Source organism: Nothoprocta perdicaria, unplaced genomic scaffold (assembly GCF_003342845.1).
Source record: "Nothoprocta perdicaria isolate Ctin4 unplaced genomic scaffold, notPer1 scaffold_23, whole genome shotgun sequence".
In the NCBI taxonomy this organism is placed as follows: domain Eukaryota; kingdom Metazoa; phylum Chordata; class Aves; order Tinamiformes; family Tinamidae; genus Nothoprocta; species Nothoprocta perdicaria.
Window position 1 is genome coordinate 2853959 of NW_020455455.1, and position 20538 is coordinate 2874496.

Sequence of the window (20538 nt, forward strand, 5' to 3'; positions counted from 1 at the left end):
AAACCRCTTCAGTAATTAAGCGCAGGTCTACAATGCACACAGGAGAGCTCACCTGTTGCTCGAGTTACTCCTGGTTATGTCCCTGTGGGAAGGAGGCCTCTCCCGACCTGGAAGTGGAGCCATTGCCCAGGCAAGAGCTTGGGTTGATTAGCTGGCCATGGCCATGGAGCAAAAGGGGCACAGGACGGTGTGGCCCTGCTCTAAAAAGAGCACGGATTTCCTACTGGCTACGGCATTGCCAGCTTCTGAACCTGCGCTYGTACCTTCCGCTCGCACCTTCAAAGAGCAACGAGGGGTTTGAGCGTGGCCTAGTTCATTATGGGCTCATTTCCATGAGGTTCACATATGTGCTGGCTCTCCTCTGTTTGGGAATTTAAAGCCCAGCAACATTTGCTTTTGCCCAGTTCAGTCACAACAAATTCATTGAGCTGTACTGCAATCGTGCTAGACATTAGACTGCTGATTTTACTAAYACAAGACTTTCTTCTTCCCTCAGTTGATGGGATGTGAGTTCAAGATGAAACGCTGACAAACTGCACTCAGTATTCACTCAGTTTTGAATCTTACCTTTATGAACACCGTCCAAATCAAAACTCTTAACAGAAGTAACTCTGATAAGAGTAACTCTGGTAAGAGTGCCCTTAGGAAGGGCACTGCGAACAGGTCAAGGGGTGATAATAATAAACATCTAAAAATAAACCTAAATGTGAATTCTCAGCTTTGCTGGCATTAATGTAAGACCTGAATTCACCATTAAGATACAAGATTTTTCCCCTGAGATGTGTTCATTTCCAAAACTGTCATTCCTAAACCCAAGGTCCCTTTATATCACATAAAACAGGCAGTGCAGAAGTCGGATAAAAAGCAAACTTAAAACACTATATCATGAGTCAAGGAAAAGATTTTATTTTAGGGCTAACAAGTTGATAATAAATAAAGGAATATAATAATGTAGTAACAGATGTTCTCATGCACTTAACACATACAATAAAGCTGGCTTACACTGCTGTTTGGACATACTGAGAAGAGGTATTTGGCAATATTATAAATTTGAACAGTTTAAAGATTATAGAACAAGAAATTCTTTCTGCTGTTGATTTTTTTTTACATTTCTTTTATACAAATTCAAATAAATATTAATACATCTATTTTTTCTTCAGATTTTGTATTCACTTTTAGCATGCCTGATAACTAAGCCACAGCGATATACAACTGCCAAGGAAGAATATTTATGAATTATACTTAGTAATAGTCCTAGAAATGTATTTTATTTATATCACATTGTGCAAGCTCTTTAGGTAAAACTGGATTTCAGGAAAAACTGCAGAAAGTCTAAACTCATTTAAACATTTTCAGTGCAAAGGCCAGTCCACAAATTATGGTACTGTAATGTAAGCCAATACCACTTAAATAATAAACATGCCTGTATGATTCATAGGAAGCTGAATACGCTTTATGGTTTAAAGATTTGACATCTAATATGCATATTCTGCATAACAGACATTTTTCAAATCTTCATGAGATGGCAAAATAATTTCAAGACTTTATAACTTTTTTTTTCTTTAAGATAACTCACATTAACAGCACTACAGTGGCCAAAAGAGACAAACTATTATAATAGAAATCAATCTGATTAAAAAATTAAATATTCCAATTAACACTGAAAAAGTGTTTGTAATCATTATTTACAATTCATCAATGATACCCAGTGTATAAGTTCACACAGTCAAAGTAGAGCACTTTCCAAGCGAATACCGACTCTTACATCCCCATTCAAGCATTTGATAGTAGTATATGGTTTCCATACGAAACGCATCAGTTTAAGGACGGAGATCGATCTGTGGTCCAGAGGAGCTCTATATATGGCCATTTGGTTTGCAAGCACCGTTTTACAGGGGTGTCATCAGTCTGTAGCATTGGTTCCTCAAAACCCATAACAACGGCTGTGCCTTCTACATACATCACCTGTCAAAACAAGCCCAAATATGTCAGCCTGTGTTCGTCCACAATCTCTGAGATGATCATATACACATGGTTAGGGAGCATTTGTTATAAAGCATTTTTATAACATGAAGCAAGTTCATATGGTTTTACATACTTAATCTTTTTTTTTTTTTTAAATAAAATGAAATATGTTAATGATGTTTGAACTGTTTCCACCTAAAGCAGACCAAAATTTACGGTACAGAAATTGTCTTGTTTCCAGTAGTTCTATTCATAAAGGAACCTTTTAAATGGTAGAGACAGAATTCCCTGAAAATAAGCCTTTGCTTATTGTAATTATTACAATTGTAATTGTAGCAATTCACATTGTATTATGTATATATGTTAAAATTAAAAATGAGCGATTTTGCTTATGTTTTGCTGTAGAGAACTGCAGGATATTTTAAAATGGCAACTGAAATGACTTCATAACTCCAGCCTAATCTGAAGATTGAATATATAAATTTTCTGCAAGAGTTTTCCCACTTCTAGTCATTTCTGTATACTCTATGTCTACGATTTCCTCATATTCTTCTACACCAAGTGTTCAATCAGAATTGGTTTAGAATCGGCCAAAATGTGTCATTATAATACCCAAGAAAACTGAAACTGCAAATATTTACATATCTCTCTATATATTTGTTCTCATAAAAACTTGATTTTGAAGCAAGTTTGGAATACTAAAAGTATTTCACACAAAAAAAAAATAATCCCAGCAATTTCAGAAGTTATAGTTTGCCTCTCTCAAATCTCTGCCGTCTGTATTTTACATCCCAGTTCTCATGGATGAACTAATGGCTTAACTAGAACTAGTCCATGTTGTTGACTTGTCTAGTTAACTTGTCTAGTTCATGGATGAACTAGAGCTTAAGAGATGTGGTCCAACCAACTGATGATGCATACGAGCAAAAATAGGATCAGGAGTACATGGCAGCTTCCAATCCAAATATATCAATTTGGAAAAATAGATTTGAAGAGTAATTTTGTAAAAAGCCAGATTCCAGTAAAAGTACTTTACCTGCAATTATGGCCTGTTTTACATGTCAATAAAGGGAGTCAGGTTTGCATGCTAATGGTTACCTGAGGCTGAGGATTTACATTTCTCAAATCTTACCTTTTCATTATAGTTAGACTGCTTCAGTCCATTGTAATGGTAAACAGTGAATGACTCTGAAACCCTAGAGTCCTGGTAAGAAAGAAGACAGTTMATTTCATGTAATATATACACTGTCTTGATAATATCTTTCATGTTACAACTACGTAGAAACATTTGAGCAGGAAAACACWAGTAGATTACTAAAAATAGTATAATTCCTTTCCCTAGATTTTTAGGAACAAGTTGTGTTTTTCAATGCTTGTCTGAACACTTTAAATTGTAACTTAAAACACTCTGCATGTGAAATCCGTCCTAGTCATTCAAGTTGCACACCTTAAGTAGCAGCTTCACTTATGTGAATGTATGACCAGTTGCTTGGATGCTATTAAGTTCTACTTCACTAATGGCCAAATCCTTTCTGTCATCCTTCATTTCAGAGCTAGAGCAATTTGCATCTTAGCATGCCTAACTAAACTAACTGTAGCAGCTCTCAGTTGCTGCTTAACAGCACAAACACTGCAGTTATCAAACAAACATTCCAGGAGCTTGAATGCTTTAGTGCTAAAAAAGCCCCAAAAGCTTTGCTTTTAGCTGAATTTGGATACACAGGTGTTTTACCATCTCTATTATACCTACTGGAGCAGGCTTCAAACAAAATCTTATCCCTTTATTAAAAACTGGGAGGTAAAGGCTGGAGAGAGATCTGCTCAAGTTACAGTACACTCAGGGAATACAAAAAGCCCTCATTCATTTTTCTCTTCAGTTTGGTGTGATGCAGACACCTTATCTTGCTGTGGGTCTYGGGGAGCAAGCTGGGCTATTCACTGCAGGGAGGGTACAGAAGAAAAGGGTGAGGGCTAACTCACGTATTGAAGTTGCCTCACAAGGACAGATAAAACTATGCTGAGAAGGAGAAAGGGCACACATTCTATCCCTGACAAAGGCATCCTCATCCTGAAGGTTGAGCATGCTCATCCTGAAGGTTGAGAAGTGTTGGTTTCCAGTTCCTGTCGCACAGATGTTGACTTTGGGACAGTATTAAAAAAAAAAGTGAAAAAAAATCTGCTTCTTTCCTTCAAACTGGTGATTAAGGCTTTCTAGGAGAATGAGAATTTGGATTTGAGTATCCTCAGCAAAGGAGGAATTGAATCTGCTTTACCCAAGCATGAGGTCGGTGCTCAAACATTGTACAAAGGGGAACMTCAACAATTCCAACCACGATTGACAGCCTCTCTTTCCTCACAGTATTTGAAGACATTGATCTCAATGAAGATATTGATCTTCATTTCTGAAGACTCTTACTTCTGGAAACAATTTTGAACACAGCCTCATTATGGGGAAGGGCTCCTGCTATCCGACCCAGAGAGCACAGACACGTGGGACCCATGTCCTGACCTCAGCACTAACTCACAAGCTGACTCTGGCAGTGCCCAGGCCACACTGTGCTGGCGGTGCAGAGCACTCCCGTGCCTCGTGTCAGAGGTGGCCAAGGTCCAACAGCACAAGCAAGGCACACTGGTGGTACAGTGAGCAATGAGCAACAGGGAATTCACGCTTGATGGAGARGCCTTGACTTGAGGCCTTTGACCTCACAAGAGGTAAAGAGTTTMTCCACCACRTCTCTCAAAATGACTAAGGGGTCTYCCCTCACTCCACTACGCTGCCTTCCCTATTTCTCCTTGTTCCTGTGATCCTCCATTCAGGAGCAGGAAACGGAGGCAGCAGAGCCATGGCAGCCCCCCATACAAGGGGTGCTTCCTMCTGCAGCTTTCTGTGGTCCCCAGTAAAGGATGGCTTAGGCACTGCTAATTCTGGGGGATGTCCTTTGTCCTTCTAAGCTCCAGCCTAAGCACCTTGGCCCTAAAATTAAACACAGCWGTCCTATGGACTTTGTAAATGTAAAATAATTGTGAGAAATAAGATTATGTCCTATTGTAAAGATGTTGCGACKTCTGGATATATAAATGAAAGCAAGAAGAATGAGTTAACAAATAAGATGCAGATCCAGTTTTGTAAATCCCAAGGAAATGAACACTACAACTCCTGCCTTTTTGTCTAGACGCTGAATCATGTCTTAATGATGCACTCAGCTCTTWTCATCTTTGGCTACAGTGTGTTGTACATCTCTAACACGGGACCAGGTCAAAGGTATTTTTAAAACACTAGTTTCACATTTCCTTCATTGTAAAAAATAGGTCGTGTAGTTGAAACTACCTGATAAGCCAGAAAAGTCTCCAAAGCAGCACCCCTCTCAGGCCTTCCCTTGCCACCGCCAGCCAGTTTGTCTGTTCTCAGGATAACCCTCTGCCTCCTGCCAACACAGGGATGTGTACAGCCACGCAGGCAGCCTCCCACGGGCCTGCAAAGGGGCTCCCCTCCGGATCAGCTCCCTGGGCTTTATCAGGTATCTCTACAAAGCTGTTCCTGACAATGTGAGGATGAGGACTGCAATGCTAGCTTCACRCATGCTCTTTTCAGTGGTGTGGTGCTGTCTTAACGTGTATTTGGAATAGTTATAAACAAATTCTTATGATGTGAGCAGATGCTGGCTTTAGAATATATTGATATTCTAAATGTAGCTCTGTAACAGTTTTTTACTAATTTATCAACATTTTTAAGTTAATAGAGATAAAAAAAAAATACTTTTAGATATGTTTTCAACACTTTCCTATTCACTATCAATTTGCATTAGTCTTCTGTAAAATTGCCAAAATCAGTAYGGCAATTTCATTCTCAAAATACAAATTCAGATGAACTTTCTTTTCTTATGTAAAATGAAATTCTACAATTTGTTGCACAGTGCAAAAAGTTATTTGCTGGTCATATTAGTGAAACAAATRCAATACTTATTAAACACACCCCTGTGATACTGATGCACATGTTACATGAAGCAAAATACACAAAGCTCAGCAGTAATAAAGCTATACTTCTTACCTGCTCAGGGAAAAATTCTTGTAGAAAGGGACCCAGCAGTATGATGCCCAGTCCTTCGGGGTCTAATTTGGTCTTCATGAGGTTTACACTATGACAAAAACATTGAATATAAAAGCATGAGCAGAGCATTTTTATTCTTGCATGACTCAGTTAAGCTGTGCTACCGCAGTACCAGCTGCCAAGTATATTAAGACTACTCTATTTTTAAGCATAAGTGACAAATGTAGCAGAACGGCCTTTGAGTTGCCAAAACACAGTTATTTTAAAATAAAAGTAATCTGATATTTCAAATTAAGTAAGAGATAATTCTGAAAGAGCACCATACTTGGTAAAGTAATTTTAAACCCATATAATCTAAAATCAGGTTTACTGCCCAAAAGGCATTTTGCTGTCTTGTAAACATTCTTGAGCTTAGATACATAAAACAGTCATCTTTTAAATACAGCTCTGTAACTGGCAAGCAACCTGTTTGTACAAGGAGAATCAAAATGCCTCCAAAAAGTACTTAGTACATTGAAATGAAATTAATTTTCACAGATCATTTCACATTTCATATTTAACTTCTGCCCTTGATATCAAAGAAGCCAAAAMCAATTAGTAATGATAAAATTAACAATTAATAATGCCAAGATAAATGTACACAGGACAAAACCTTACTGACATGAATATGGTATTATTTCAGATTACTAGAAATGAATGTCAATAAAGCCTCTACATAAAGCCTCTATTTAAGTAGTACACATCTCCAGATGTTAGAATGCAAAGATTTACTCGTATTTATTCTGTTGTTTTGCCTAGTTACAAACTGTACTGCACAAAAATGTCCACACTGGGTCAAACCAACAGACCACCTTGCCCAGTATCCTGTTTCTAACATTGTTCAGCAGTGGATGCTCATGATAGAGTCTAACAGGGCAAACCTCCACTGGTATCTTTAGCCTCCCCGCTTCCAGCGTGTGCTGCTCAAAGACTTCTCCAGTGAAAGGCCCCATCTAGAACACACAGGAACGTGGTTTTTCTCTCCATTTGTGAATGGAGGTGATTGATGCCACAGGTGGATATGGGTTCATAGCCACATTGAACCCATATCCACCTGTGGCATCAATCACCTCCATTCACAAACTAAAACTTATCTATAGAGGGTATGAATTCTAGGGTGACTGTCAGCAGGTGATGACAATTTGCTCGCATTCATTTCTCCACATTTTTTTCTTGATGCTTTAGAGACTTAGTTCTTCTGACAACCTACAAGAAGGCCTAGGTATAGAAATCTCCCTCTAAGTTTCCACACTGAGTACGGATGAGGAACAAAATTCCCTAGTGAAGTATTCCCCAGTGAATATGAAGAATTCAAGTCACTTTTCTTAATAACTTAGAATATTTTCTCAATACTGGGGTTCACTGGTAGGACCTAGAGACTTCTTACAAATCTTTTAATTTTTAGGAGTTTAGAAGAAATATTACTTGGTTTTATYTCATATCTTAACAGAGGTATTCTTCAAAAGATTTTCAAGTCTATTTTGTTTTGTATTTACATTTAATTTTTCACAAATTTATGTTCTTCCCTGTTTTTTTCATTAAGACAAAACTTTTTCTTTTCAAAGGACAGTCTCAACCTCTTACATGCTTCTCTGCCCTTCTTATAATCAGTTCAACTTTTTTTCCTGGGGTATATAGGAAGAAAATGTCTCTCTCAGCTATTTTTTTTATTATTGTCATACACGAGCATCTTATCCTTTTGGCTACCATCATACTTCCTCTTTTTTAAGTAGATACCTTTCTTGGTATTAACATAGTGGTAATAACTTATTTGCACTTTTTTTTTCCTTTCACCTCAATGTCCTAAGGACTTTCAGAAAAAAATTAGAAACCGATAAAAKAAATTGAACAAGAGAGCTGGGTCCTCAGAACTATTTACTAAAAGACTACAATTTTTTACTAAGATTTGCATATCACTTTGTGGGAACTGGCTCAGTACTGCAAATGCTAATCTCCTTGCAAATCCAGGTCTGCTCTGCAAAGCTTTCCCTCTATATTTCCTAAACTCTGTGCAGATCCAACTTTTAAGATTTGGAAGTTTTAAGCCTCAGTTTTCATAGGCACATACATACAGTTTTCATAGGCACATAATTTTCATTTAGTTCTCAAAATCAAAAAGATAAATAGCATGCTGTAAAGCCATGCCTTTAGTTTTAAATAAAACAGAAGAGCCTATACRAAGTTTGAAATGTGCTATTTATAGGTCTGTTCTACAGTAAATACACGGGGCATCTAGGACCAAAGCCGAATAGGCTGAATATGCGTCAGGCAACATTTTGGTTTAATAAGAGAYGTTTCAAAGATGAATATCCCACAGTTTGATCTCCAGTGAGGTCCTTTCAAAATAACAGGCCCTTCAACTGATTCTTCCTACATCAAAGTGCCCTAAAGCCCAAACATCGAAAAGGGATGAATGGAGAAGGAAGATCCCCCAGATTTATTGAGGAAGCAGAACACACAAAGGCAAAAAAGGAAGCTTTTCAGACCCTTTAAGTAATTTTTTTTCTTGCTAAACTTTTGCAATTTTCATCATTTATTATCATGCTACTAACRCTAGCATCTTTGTCTGATATATTTTATTTTGGTTTTACTTTCCACAGCCTTTTGAGTCCCATTTTTACTCTTATTCACGAACATCACGAACAGCTCAGTAAACCCAGTTGTGCTTTGTAAGATCCAAAAGGAAATTGCTTCAATCAAATTTCAGATGTCTGTGGTAAGTAAACTTGAACTCTTCACAGGCACTTTGCAGGAGCAGTGATTTGAACTACAATAAAGGAGGTCCTGAGCTTACAATGGAGCAGAATCACATTTTGGAGAGATRAAAGTAATTTTAAACCCAGACCTGTCCTTTCTGGCTTTAGCACTTAGTGGCAAAACATGATCAGTAGGTAAGCCTTGGCACTGAATATGTCACAGAATAGGAGACTGCCTGCCCATACAGCAAAAATAAACTACCTTGCTCACTGAGTATTTGTAACTCTAATCCTAGGAAACAGAGGTGTCACTCGGGATACAAATGATAACTATTAAGACTATGAGGTACCAATTGTTGGTCATAACAAAAATATAACTGGAGCAAYATGTGGAACCAGTGCTCAGCTGCCTCCATACATGCTGGTTCTTCAGGTCTTCTGGTGTACAGTTACATCCCAGTCAGCTAGGAAATGTATTCATATATGATAATGTAAATTGCCTTTCTTTCTTTTTCTTTTTTTGGCTTCCAGTTATCACATTGGAGACAGTCTAATTTCAATTCATTTCAATTAAAGCTGACTTAAGCACTTAAGAATAACGCTCTGTGCCTAGCGCATAAGCAAGAAAACRTTTCAGAAAAAAACTAAATACTAACTAATATGTAGTCAGTTAGAAAATATTTCTGCAGTACTTAAAATTTATTATACTTACTATTCAGGATCTGAAACAAGATCCAGAGCCTTCATTACATCTTCTAGGAGAGTGTCAGGTATAAAACCATTATCTGAAGAATTAACAAAGCTTCCAATTATGAAAAGAAACTAAGTGCTTTCCAAAATAACAAATTTTATTCAAAAATAAAAGTACTATGCATCTTTATCTCAAAAGGACAACCTTCTACAATCAACACATGTTCTTCATGCATTTCTCCCCATTTCTTTCTTAGAAGTTGAGCAATGTGATACAGAGATTGTGGGTTTGTTTATACATCATGCATTCTGAAGTTTAAGCCTTGGTCACACTTCAACCTACTTCTAGCTATGGCCACTTGATACCACTAAGATAATGATTGTAAATCTTTTTCTTTATATATATACTTTCCTTTTGGTTAGTTAAAATAATACTTCAATGCAAGACATTTTGTATTTTACAAAACAAAAGAATTTGAAGCAGGTGCCACCTACATTTCATAGACGAGAATTCAATAATGAATGCCACCGCAGCTGATCAGTTATTTTATGAAAATATAAATCAAATTGCATACAAGTCTTGAATAAATTACAGATAATACAGCAAATCTAAAAAGCTTAACTCTACTTCCTATTGTACTGTTGTATTTAAACTTCCCCTATTGAAAAGCTTTCAGAAAACTTCATTTCACTTTTATGTTGACCACTGTAYGGAAAAGCTGTCCATTTATTGACAACTAAGCTATTAATTAATACTATGCCTAGACATAAACAACATATAACTGGGTGCAGAAAGGACAATGCATTTAAAAGTGCAATATTTAGTACTTGTTTTAGAAAATAACACTTATTTTCCAAAGAGATTAACCCCTCACAATACTGAATGAATTTTTATTTTAAGCTTGTCTCTCCTGAATAAGTAGATTTCAACGCAACATCTCACTTCCGTGAGAGGTAGAGCCTTACCCTCTGGGTCATACGTTTGGAAAACCCTTCTGGCTTGTTCTGAAGGCGCTTCAGGAGCAACAAGTGCCATATCCTTTAAAAAAAAAACAAAAAAGAAAACTTTAATAAAATTCTTAATTCAAATATCTATTACTAATAAAGCTTTCAGGCTCAGTACAGAGGTGAGAATCTGAAATCAATAAAAAATGGAATACAACAATAGAAAAAATAACTTTAAAGGCCATTACAATCCATCGGTGGTAGTGACCTAGATAGATATAAGAAATAATAGACATAAGAAAGATATTTCACAGTAGTTAACGAATTTCTGTTTAAATCTTCACCTGCAGTTGTGGCATAGAAAATATGATTCTGAGACTGTTTAATATAGTAGACCTGGATTTAAGCACTATCTTAATGTAGCTGAAAACCTACATACACCAGTGACTAATGCACTAAGCACACCTTCAAAGAAACACACAAAAATCATTTAGATGGGAAGCTGTGAGATACTACTTAGCCCACATCATTCAATGGCAGAACACAAATTTGTTAGGCACTTGAAAAGGAAAGATTTCAATAGCAGATCTTGTAATACATTATCTGGGACCTTTTTCTGTTCATACACAACCATGCTTTCCAAAACTTACATGGAGTGAGGCAAAGGTCTACCTACTATCATAAAACCAGGAAAAAGTACATTGGTCTGGTTTTATGYCAAAATCATTTTTAAAGAAGTGAAGTTATAAGCAATCTATGCAAAATGAAAGATGGTTTAAAGAGTAAGAAATACGTATACTCAACACATACTTCAATTTAAAGAAAGTATAAAGCTCAAGTTCAAACAGAACACAAAATCTGAAACTGGAACTCCAAATACTGCTTGTTAAGGGTATCCAAAATCCTACATTTTATTTGGCATTTTGTGATCACATACATGTGTTTTCTTGTTTTTTTAATGTAGAAAAGAAAATGAAAACCTTGCACTGGAGGGAAGCACTGCATTTCACAGTGCTCCCTCTAAAGATTCTCCTACTGCTCCTACRTCTTTGTACACCCATGCACTTTCAAAAAGTTACTTCAAAATGATTTTTTAAAATTATATATATTTTTCTTTTAATTCTCAGTTTTCCAGTTCAAGTTTCCGTTATGAAGATTAYTTAAAAATACTTTCTTGAAATAGAAAATAACAACACCCACTCTTTGTATCTGAACATATCTGCACTGGAGTATCTGTGTAGTATCTGTATGCGGAGACACTGAATTTTGGTCTAAATTGTACAGGTCAGCATTACCTAATTGAAAGGAAGGCAGGGAAGAGAAAAYAGAAAATGTAGATTTATAATATACCTAGCGAACTGTTGTTCTTCAACAAGACTAAAAGAAAAAATGGTTTTGTTTGGGGGAAAGGAGAGAAGCAAATAATGCATTTCAGTAAAATTCCACTCTTCTCAGTTTCTCTTAATAGCTGACTCCAAAGCAGCCAAGAATTTTAAGTTTAGAGCTATTGAAGTCTGGTACATATATTTCTTTTTTCTGAATGAAAGTCAGATGCCTGACTTTCGACAAGTAGTTGCAACATGAAACACGACGTAGACTCAAACTGTAGTAGGCAACTGTTTTATTTTGAACCCATGAACGATGCATCTATAACTGGCATATGCTGCACACAACGGGTGCTCACAGAGTACCCCTCATTTCCAAGGCTCTACATCACCACCTTTTACCACCTATCATACTTTGACTTGTAAAAGCAACTCCACTGACACTAGACCACAGTGTAAAAACCTATGTTACGAAGCAGAACAGCACGAGGAGGGAGAGACCACAGTTCAAGGCAACGAAGGTCGTGCCAAGCACCGGTCCCAGCTGAAGCTGAGCAGAAGGACACAGAGGAACTAACCTGGAAGTCGTCCCTTCACCTGCCAGTTTCTCCTGCAACAACCCTTAAGTTACCAGCTACTAAGTCTTCTAGAGCAGAAGCATAAATTGAGGGATGGAAAGACAGTAATAGCTATTTTACTACATTAAAAAAAGGTGGTATCCATCAGGTGGAGGAGCCAAAGTGTGGGCGTAGGGAACACRGTAACTCCATCCTGCACCAGAATGCAGTGGCGCTTTGGGGCAATTGAGAGCTGCTGCAAACGGGCCCCAGYTTGAACCAGGTGATGCCGCAGCACACAGCGCTGGTCAACAACACAATGACCACTCAGCTCTATATTCATAATTTAATCCTCGAGAGGAGTATTTTTGCAGTGGATTCTTGTAAATGAATTAATGGTTTATGTAGCCAAGGTGACAAGTGGTAACTTTTAAAAATGTCCAGGATATGGAAGGATATGGCCAAAGTGGCTTGCAGCTGCATGGATACGTTATTTCAAATGTAAAGTACATCCTTTACATACTTCTGTTTGGTTTATGGACAGACCACAAAGATAAAGATTTGGTGTAATCTATAAAGACTGTAATTTTTGCTCTCCTCCCTCCTCTCAATTTTGTCATTTAATGTAATATGTTTCACAGTTTCAGATGATGCAAAACAGGTCTTGTTAAACAAACCAAAAGACTCATCTCCTACAAATACCCACTTTTTTTGATAGAGCAACTACAAATATTGTGCCATTCTGTTGGCATTTCAGTTTTCCCAGTCCTTAGTTGATTCAGTACATATGTACAAGGGATGAACTCAGAAGTCACTGAATGCTTTATTTGTAATCTAAAATTCCTCATGTATTTCAATGAGCATTTAAACGTCATAAAGGCACAAGATTTATTTTTTAATTATGAAGTGTGGTGTGCTAATGCCCTAGACAAGATATTTCAGGAAGAAAATTATCTATCACAGGAAGATGATGAAAAATTACTAATTTACATTTTTCAAAATAACTCCAACCTTRCACTGGGATTATTGTCCTACAAACAACTAAAAATGTATAAATTTTAAGCCAGGTATATATATGAATGCTATGCATCTCCTAACCAAGCATTTCATTAATTTCCACTACCCAAAAAACTTAGAGCTCAAATTCTTCAGATATATTAGAAAAATCCAATACACAACATACCYAATTTAGGCAGCAAAGCTGAAAATGCAACAAATGTCAAACAAAAATGTACTTCAGCTGCTCAGGCCAATTCTTCATCAGATATTCCAAAACAYACACTCTCAGCCTTACGAATTATATTTTGATGCCTCCAATACACTGAAACTTCCATACGAGGGAATCTCCTCAACAGTTAATTATAATTATTATTTTCAATACAAAGTACATCATGTTCTAAAAGTCTTGTTTCACTGACTGGCTCTTGGGATATACAAACAAGCCATTTCACATTACTTTGAAAAGTTCTTCTCATTACAATTTATTTTAAGATTTTGTGTTTACCCTCAGAGGAGAAAAAATAAAAATAAAATAAAATAAAATAAAATAAAATAAAATAAAATAAAATAAAATAAAATAAAATAAAATAAAATAAAATAAAATAAACCCCAGTCTTTGCGACTTTCAACTGAAACACTCGAGAAGTTTTCATTCTACAAATCAAAACCTGAACACAATGACTGTGCTGACTCCTGCCTATGGATTACAAAGATCCTGCACTAAAAGATCTACTTTCTTTGAAAATGAGATGTGTTTGCGTATGGACTATTTAGTTGCATGTATATAACTGCTGAGTGAGATTCACAGATTCACAGAATATTTAAGGTTGGAAGGGACCTCTASAGATCATCTAGTCCAACCTTCCTGCTCAAGCAGGCACACCTASAGCATGTGGCACAGGGTGGCATCCAGGCRGGTTTTGAAGACCTCCAGAGTAGGAGACTCCACAACCTCCCTGGGCAGCCTGTTCCACTGCTCTGTCACCCTMACAGTAAAGAAGTTGCTCCTCACCTGGAGAYGTGGAGATGTGGAGGAACTACATATTAAAGGAGCAACCTTCTTAAAATTTTGACTCAATACAGAAAATCCCCACTAATTTAACGATTACTTACTAAATATAACTTACTCAGATCTGCAAATATGACAATTGCTTAACATGGTCTTGTGTTACATAAGAGAGSCCTATAATCAGTGGTTTTCAAACCAGCATTTTTTCAAAATGGTTTCCTAGGCAAACAAGCTCGATAGAACCCCTGAAACCACTTCCCACGTCTTTAGTGACTTCTGAAGCCTTGTGCAATTTCAGCTCTGACAGAGGAGCTGGAGTCTCAACACTGACGATAGTTGGAAGTGGAAGTCGGGCTCGGAGGAGACACAGACCTGTGTTCCTGCCAGGAGGGGAGGCAGAACTCGGCTCTTCTGCCTGCACCTGGCAACGGGTAGGCCACCATTCAACCACCACAAGCCAAAGCTCAGACTTGTCCCTTGGCTCCAGAAAGCAAGTGGTGGGAAAGTCTAGAAGGCATTTGCGTGGGAAGAAAAGAAAGGAGATGTAAGGTGGAGGAAAGGAATGGAGTGAGAAAACGTCTAAGAGACAGAGGCCTTATGGAAGACAGGCTTCAGAAGTCCTTCACTGACACACTTCAGTTTAGAAGATCTTTCATATTATGGGATCGTGTAAATCTGACTTGAATAGTCCTTGTGCACTACTTGCATTTTCAGAGCATTACAAGTGTCAACATAGTTCCTACTATCTTTGTACAAATCAATATGGGAAGTCCTCACTGACAGTAAGTTAAATATGAGTTAGCAGAGTGTCCCGGGGCAAGGAAGCTCTACCACATATGGATCTGTACTTAGGAGGACTGCAGCGAATCAACCAACCTGCAGGTCAAGGGAAGCCACCATCCCCTCGCTGGAACCCATGAAATGACATCTGCAACACTGCAGAGGTTTGGGCTGCCAAGTCCAAGGARATGAGATACTGGAGCAGTCCAGAGGAGCACAGCCAAAATGACGAGGGGGCCGGAGCACAAGATGTATAAGGGACAAAACTAGATTGGTTTAGTTTTAAGAGAAAGTTAAGAGAAGAATCTTGTGGTTGTCTTCAGCTACTGAAAWGTTTAGAAATAAGAGCTTTGTATCTTCAAAAGAAACACAGTAAAAAGAGAAGAGAAAATGGACATAAGTTGCAAAGGAAATTTTTATTGGATATTATTTGATTTTTTTTTCTAGACAATGCAGGAAGTCAAACACTGGAATAGGCTGCCCAGAAAGGATGCTGAGATACTCAACACTTGGCCAGACAAGGCCCTGAGCAAGCTGACAGATGTAGGGCCTCCTTTGAGCAGAGGGATAAAAACAGGAGACCTCTGCAACTACTTTCCAACCTAATTTATTCTCCAAGAGGTTCAAGTGCATTGTTCTGATCCTATGACTTTATCTGGTCTTGGTAAGTACTAGACACTAAGCATCTACTTAGAGCATCTACTTAGAGCATCCACTCTCATTGTATAAATTACCTTTGCAAAATAATCTCTACTATTTACCATTATTCAACTCAATAGCTTCAATTGATTGTTTTCTTAATTGATCTGAGGATTAGAATTACTTGATCAATAACAAGTTTTGAACCCAAACACTAACCTCAACCTCAACCTTTTGAACCCTTGTTTTGAACCCAAACACTAACCTCAAAACCACTGTGTTGCTCATGAATAGAATTTCTACTTAGAAACAGTATCCAAGCATAATGTAGAGCAAGTGCTAGCACTATTATTTAATCTAAAGTTGTATCAAGACAGCAGGGAGACAGGCAGGCAGCTTTTCCTCATTAGTTTCTGCTTTGCTGAGCAAAACAAAGCACAAAGTTCTGGAAATTTAAATCAAATTGATGGCATGAAGAATCGAATATGCTCTAACTTACAATTGTTTTTTTCTCATAACACAATAGAGCTACAGATATCATCTGTATGACTTGTTCCAAAATGATGCAATTCATTACTGGAAGATACACCATACAGAAGCAGAAGAGTGTTTTTATAAAGATTCTATTTTCTAGCATTATATACTTACAGGTGCATAGGGCAGAGCGGGAGAAGGAAGGTAAAAAGGACAGTGGAAGTAATRTTGAATAAAACAGAAGAAAGTGTTAGTGTTTCTTGTCCTGTGCATTAAAACAGTGCATGAGTTGTCAGACTCTCATGACATGAAATCTCAGAGTTCTAAATATGTGCTTTGAACAACAACAAAAATCAATACAACTTCTCCAGGTATAAATCAGATACTACTGAGGGACCTAAAGCTCAAGAAACTGAATTCATAAGCTTAACTGTCATCMAAAGGAATGTTATACAACAAACGATATGCTCATACAGACACATTAAAACTTTCCTTCTGATTCTTTCAAGTTGTTAAGAACAAAAAAGCATGGTCTCCTCCCCACTCTTTAGTTTATTTACCATGGGGGGGGGGATGGGGGGGGGGAATCTTCGGAAGGCATATAATACTACTTGGAATCCAAGAATTGTTCTTTTCTTCCTTGTAATATCCTCAGAGGACATGCTGAAATACTGTCCTTCATATTGAACACAGCTGTACAATGGAACATTCRTGTTCAATGTTCCGACAACTGGGGAGAAAAAAAAACTAAAATACAGTTTAAAAAAATAATCTGGAATGCAGAAGATTGAGAAAGGTGCATTAAGGCAGAAACAGGCAGACATGTAAACTAGACAGCTCAAGGAAATCTGGTCATCAGTAAGCAATTCATCTGGAAGTGACAATGCGTAACTACCCAGTAAAACAACTGCATGCTCCTTTGCTCAAGTAACTCCTTTATTTATTGAAGTTCACACCACTATTTYGGGCTTCATAGGTGACAGAACACCAAGTTACAGATGGAGCTCTAACAGATGTTGGGAGTGGGGAAGACCATGAAAAAAAATCCAGTAATTGTTTGGTAAAAATACAGGCCCCGCTAAGAGTTGAACAGAATACTGGCTGGCATAGAAGAGCTTCTACCTTGCATCTTTTATGAAGTGAAGTGGATATTCTAAATAATTGCAGTTGATGTAGAAAGACAGATTGTGGGGCACAATAAGGTGAAATTTTGATCCATCTGGGACAATGAAGTCTATTTTATATTCCTATAATTTACAAAGATCTCAACCAGGAGAAGTCTTCCTCCAAAGACAGTGGAGTTCAGTGCCAGTGAAGTTGCACTGCAGAAATTCTTCTAAATTCTCATTCTTCGAAACTGTGGAAACCCTTCTAAATACAATTGCGCTCGTCACATTACAGTTCTCAGCATGATGAAAGCTACACTTCACACTGGTACCCAGCTTCAAGTATAGTTCAGTTTCCCATTTTTCACTCTAAGCAGTTCTCTCTTGGGATACCTCTGGTTTGCTTCAATCCAGAAAGATGATTTTTTTTGGAAATAGAACAGGTTAATTATTTTATTGCTCAAGAATGACAAAATTACTTTTAAAGGTCAAACCTTAATGTGATTAGTTATCCTGCTAACCTTAATATCTTATGGTTTTACATGTGAAATGTTTAAGCTTTATAGAATAATTAAGAAAACAGTAGATCAGTGAGGTCACATTGGCCACTGCTATTCCACACTGCTGAACAGCATTTTAGGGAATCTTTATGCGCATATATATTGTTATATGTACAGTATGGAAAAATACTGAAGACTCCCTAACAGCATTACAAAAACATTTTCATATATTACAGAAAAGAGTATTGCATTTATGTGCATATTTGAATTTGATGTTCCTGGTAGCTAATTCTGTGTAGTGAAATCGAATAACTGGCTACTGARCAACACTGTCTGTTCAAGTTTTTATTACAAAATTGGTGCCATTTTCCTCTTTAAATTTGTACTGCACATTAAAGCTCATCTCATATCACATCAATTACTAACAGTTTACTTAACTACAGGTAGGCATTTCTGAATATATTTTCTAAATACATCACTACTGCCTTGGTATTCCATATCAAGGCACCTTTAATGGACTTGTGCCTTCTACTGGCAACCTTGGCAGCTCTTTGTAACACAACAGTTAGTTTAAAAGTACTAATAGATATATATGCATATAAATGTTCCCTAAGTGGGTGGACCACAACAGCTTTGCATTGCTTCCTCAAATAAGAAAGCATGAATAAATTTCATAGCTTTCTCACATAAAACAAAATAAACCAACATCAGAAAAAAGAATCATTTAAAAAGTGAAATAAGGTTACTTCAACTTCAGAAATATAAATAGCAGCAATCCAAAAAATTATTCAAATGTGACTTCTGCTGTTACATAAGGGGAAAAAAGGAATCACAATATCACTCAATGTACTGCAGCTCAGATAAGAACAGTTAAAAGCTTCCTCCTCCAGAGATGGTTTTCTTTTTTTTCTGAGTTTTGTTTTCCCCCGTCCACATTCAGGCTTTCGATTTATTCATTCAAACACCCTAACCTGGGAACAGAGCTGTCTTATCAGAGAAGGTCAAAGGTTTGATCCTGTACACAGCAAAATTGCTGTCAGCATAAAAGGGGCCAACAAAAGCAGGTAAGAACCATTTCTCACCACTCCAGAAAGGGGTGAGAAATGGATTTCTAAGGGTCTTAGTGACTATACTTTTAAAGAAAGAAATCTGATGCTGTATACAGKATCTTTCTTACATTCCCAGGGATTCAACAGCTGCCAAAATCATTAAGGTTCTGTGAATCAAACAACAGCTAAAAAGTAAATTGATTTCRATCAAGTTCCTACCATGGGTAAAATTACCTAAATTTTTCTGGAAAAGAAAGGTCCTGCACAAACTCAGTCTATCAAGTCATGCTGATTACCTAGTGGGAGAGTTTTGAGCACAATTTGTGATAAAGATTCAGAACAAGACTACCACTGTTCCTATTTTAAAGAACATTTTTATTATTGAAGCACATGTTGTCATGCTGGCAAGCTCCTTTAGTGTTCCTAGTTCCTTGCACATGGCCCAGGAGGTTGGGAGCACAGGGATATAGTAGGCTGAATAGACACACAAGTAAGAAATGAGTGTGTGGGGTAAAGTCAGAGACAAAAAATAGTCACAAAATTATTTCTTCGTTGTCTTTTCTAACCATGATTTACGTTAAAGTATCCTGAATGGAGATTCAGTAACTATACTTAAAGCTTTCTATTCCATACTATCTGTAATACGTTTCTGAGTTGATTGAAAAAAAAAAATATGCACAAGAGGAAAAGAATCTGAGAAAACAATCTGCAACACTTACCTGTAACAGGCAAGCACAGATCAACTGTCATTCATACTGACTCATTTTCTAAATGAAAAGACCTGGTTTATATCACRAGTTCTCACACAAATTTTGGAACTGCTATGTGGTCATGTACTGCGTACTGTTTCCCATTTCTAAACCCACTAGAAGYGTACAAAGTAATATTCTCAATATCACTATCCTGTAAACCATTCCTGCAGCCAGTGGGCAGTAATCAGGCAAGTAAATAGCAAGGAAGGTTGCCTGTGGAACAAGGAATGGATGGTAGGTGCCTGGCACTACTGCACTTTCATTTCTACATATGGCSTTGGACAAAAGGACACATGGAAAATGGGGAAAAGTTACATGGGCATTACACGTATCTACCAACTCTCTTCACTGTGATACTAGATGCACTAAACTCTGTATTTTGACAAAGAGATTTCTGGGACCTTCTCTTTAAAATAATTAGGTTATACATGGAAATATCTCAGTATAACTTCTCTTTTAAAATTCCACTGTCTGGTACGATTCCACGAGGACAGCCACTCACTATGCTCCCATTATTTGCTGATCTAAATCAATTTATTTGTTGACTTSTGCTAGTTCAGCAGCTTTGGTAATCATGCATATACTGGTTGGAAAAGCATGCAGACTAAACCYAGCTTTTTCCTCTCCATGTGCTGAGACAGCATCTTATGACTGAAACAAGATTTTTCACCTCTGTCTTATCTCTTCCGTAAATACACATTCAAGCCAAAAACTGATGTGAACACTGGAACATACTATGGCATTCACATATGTTTTGAAAAGGAGTATTTTACTGCATTAAAAGAACCCTTCTTTCTATTCTTCTCACTTGCTGCCAACAATCCACTGAGAAAAACAGTATTTTCTTTATACTTTGCTTACTATTTAATAATTTGTAAAGAAGGAGTAAACAAAACTGTACTGAAATTATGCCATAGCTTTGGGGCTAAGATTTTAGAAAGATAATTTTATGCCTCTCTTCTCCA

General features: G+C 37.2%; 1 protein-coding gene across 3 annotated transcripts in view; it reads right to left on the bottom strand.

The window, feature by feature from the left end:
- Positions 1-994: 994 nt before the first annotated feature.
- MINDY3 (MINDY lysine 48 deubiquitinase 3) overlaps positions 995-20538 on the bottom strand; it is a 41919-nt gene continuing 22375 nt past the window's right edge. For all 3 annotated transcript variants that reach the window (XM_026039364.1, XM_026039363.1, XM_026039365.1), the window contains 5 exons: positions 10405-10477; positions 9461-9533; positions 6014-6101; positions 3098-3169; positions 995-1965 (listed from right to left, as the gene is read on the bottom strand). In XM_026039364.1, the coding sequence (XP_025895149.1) occupies positions 1816-1965; positions 3098-3169; positions 6014-6101; positions 9461-9533; positions 10405-10477 (456 nt within the window). In that variant the 3' untranslated portion in view covers positions 995-1815. The remainder of the gene's footprint in view (positions 1966-3097; positions 3170-6013; positions 6102-9460; positions 9534-10404; positions 10478-20538) is intronic.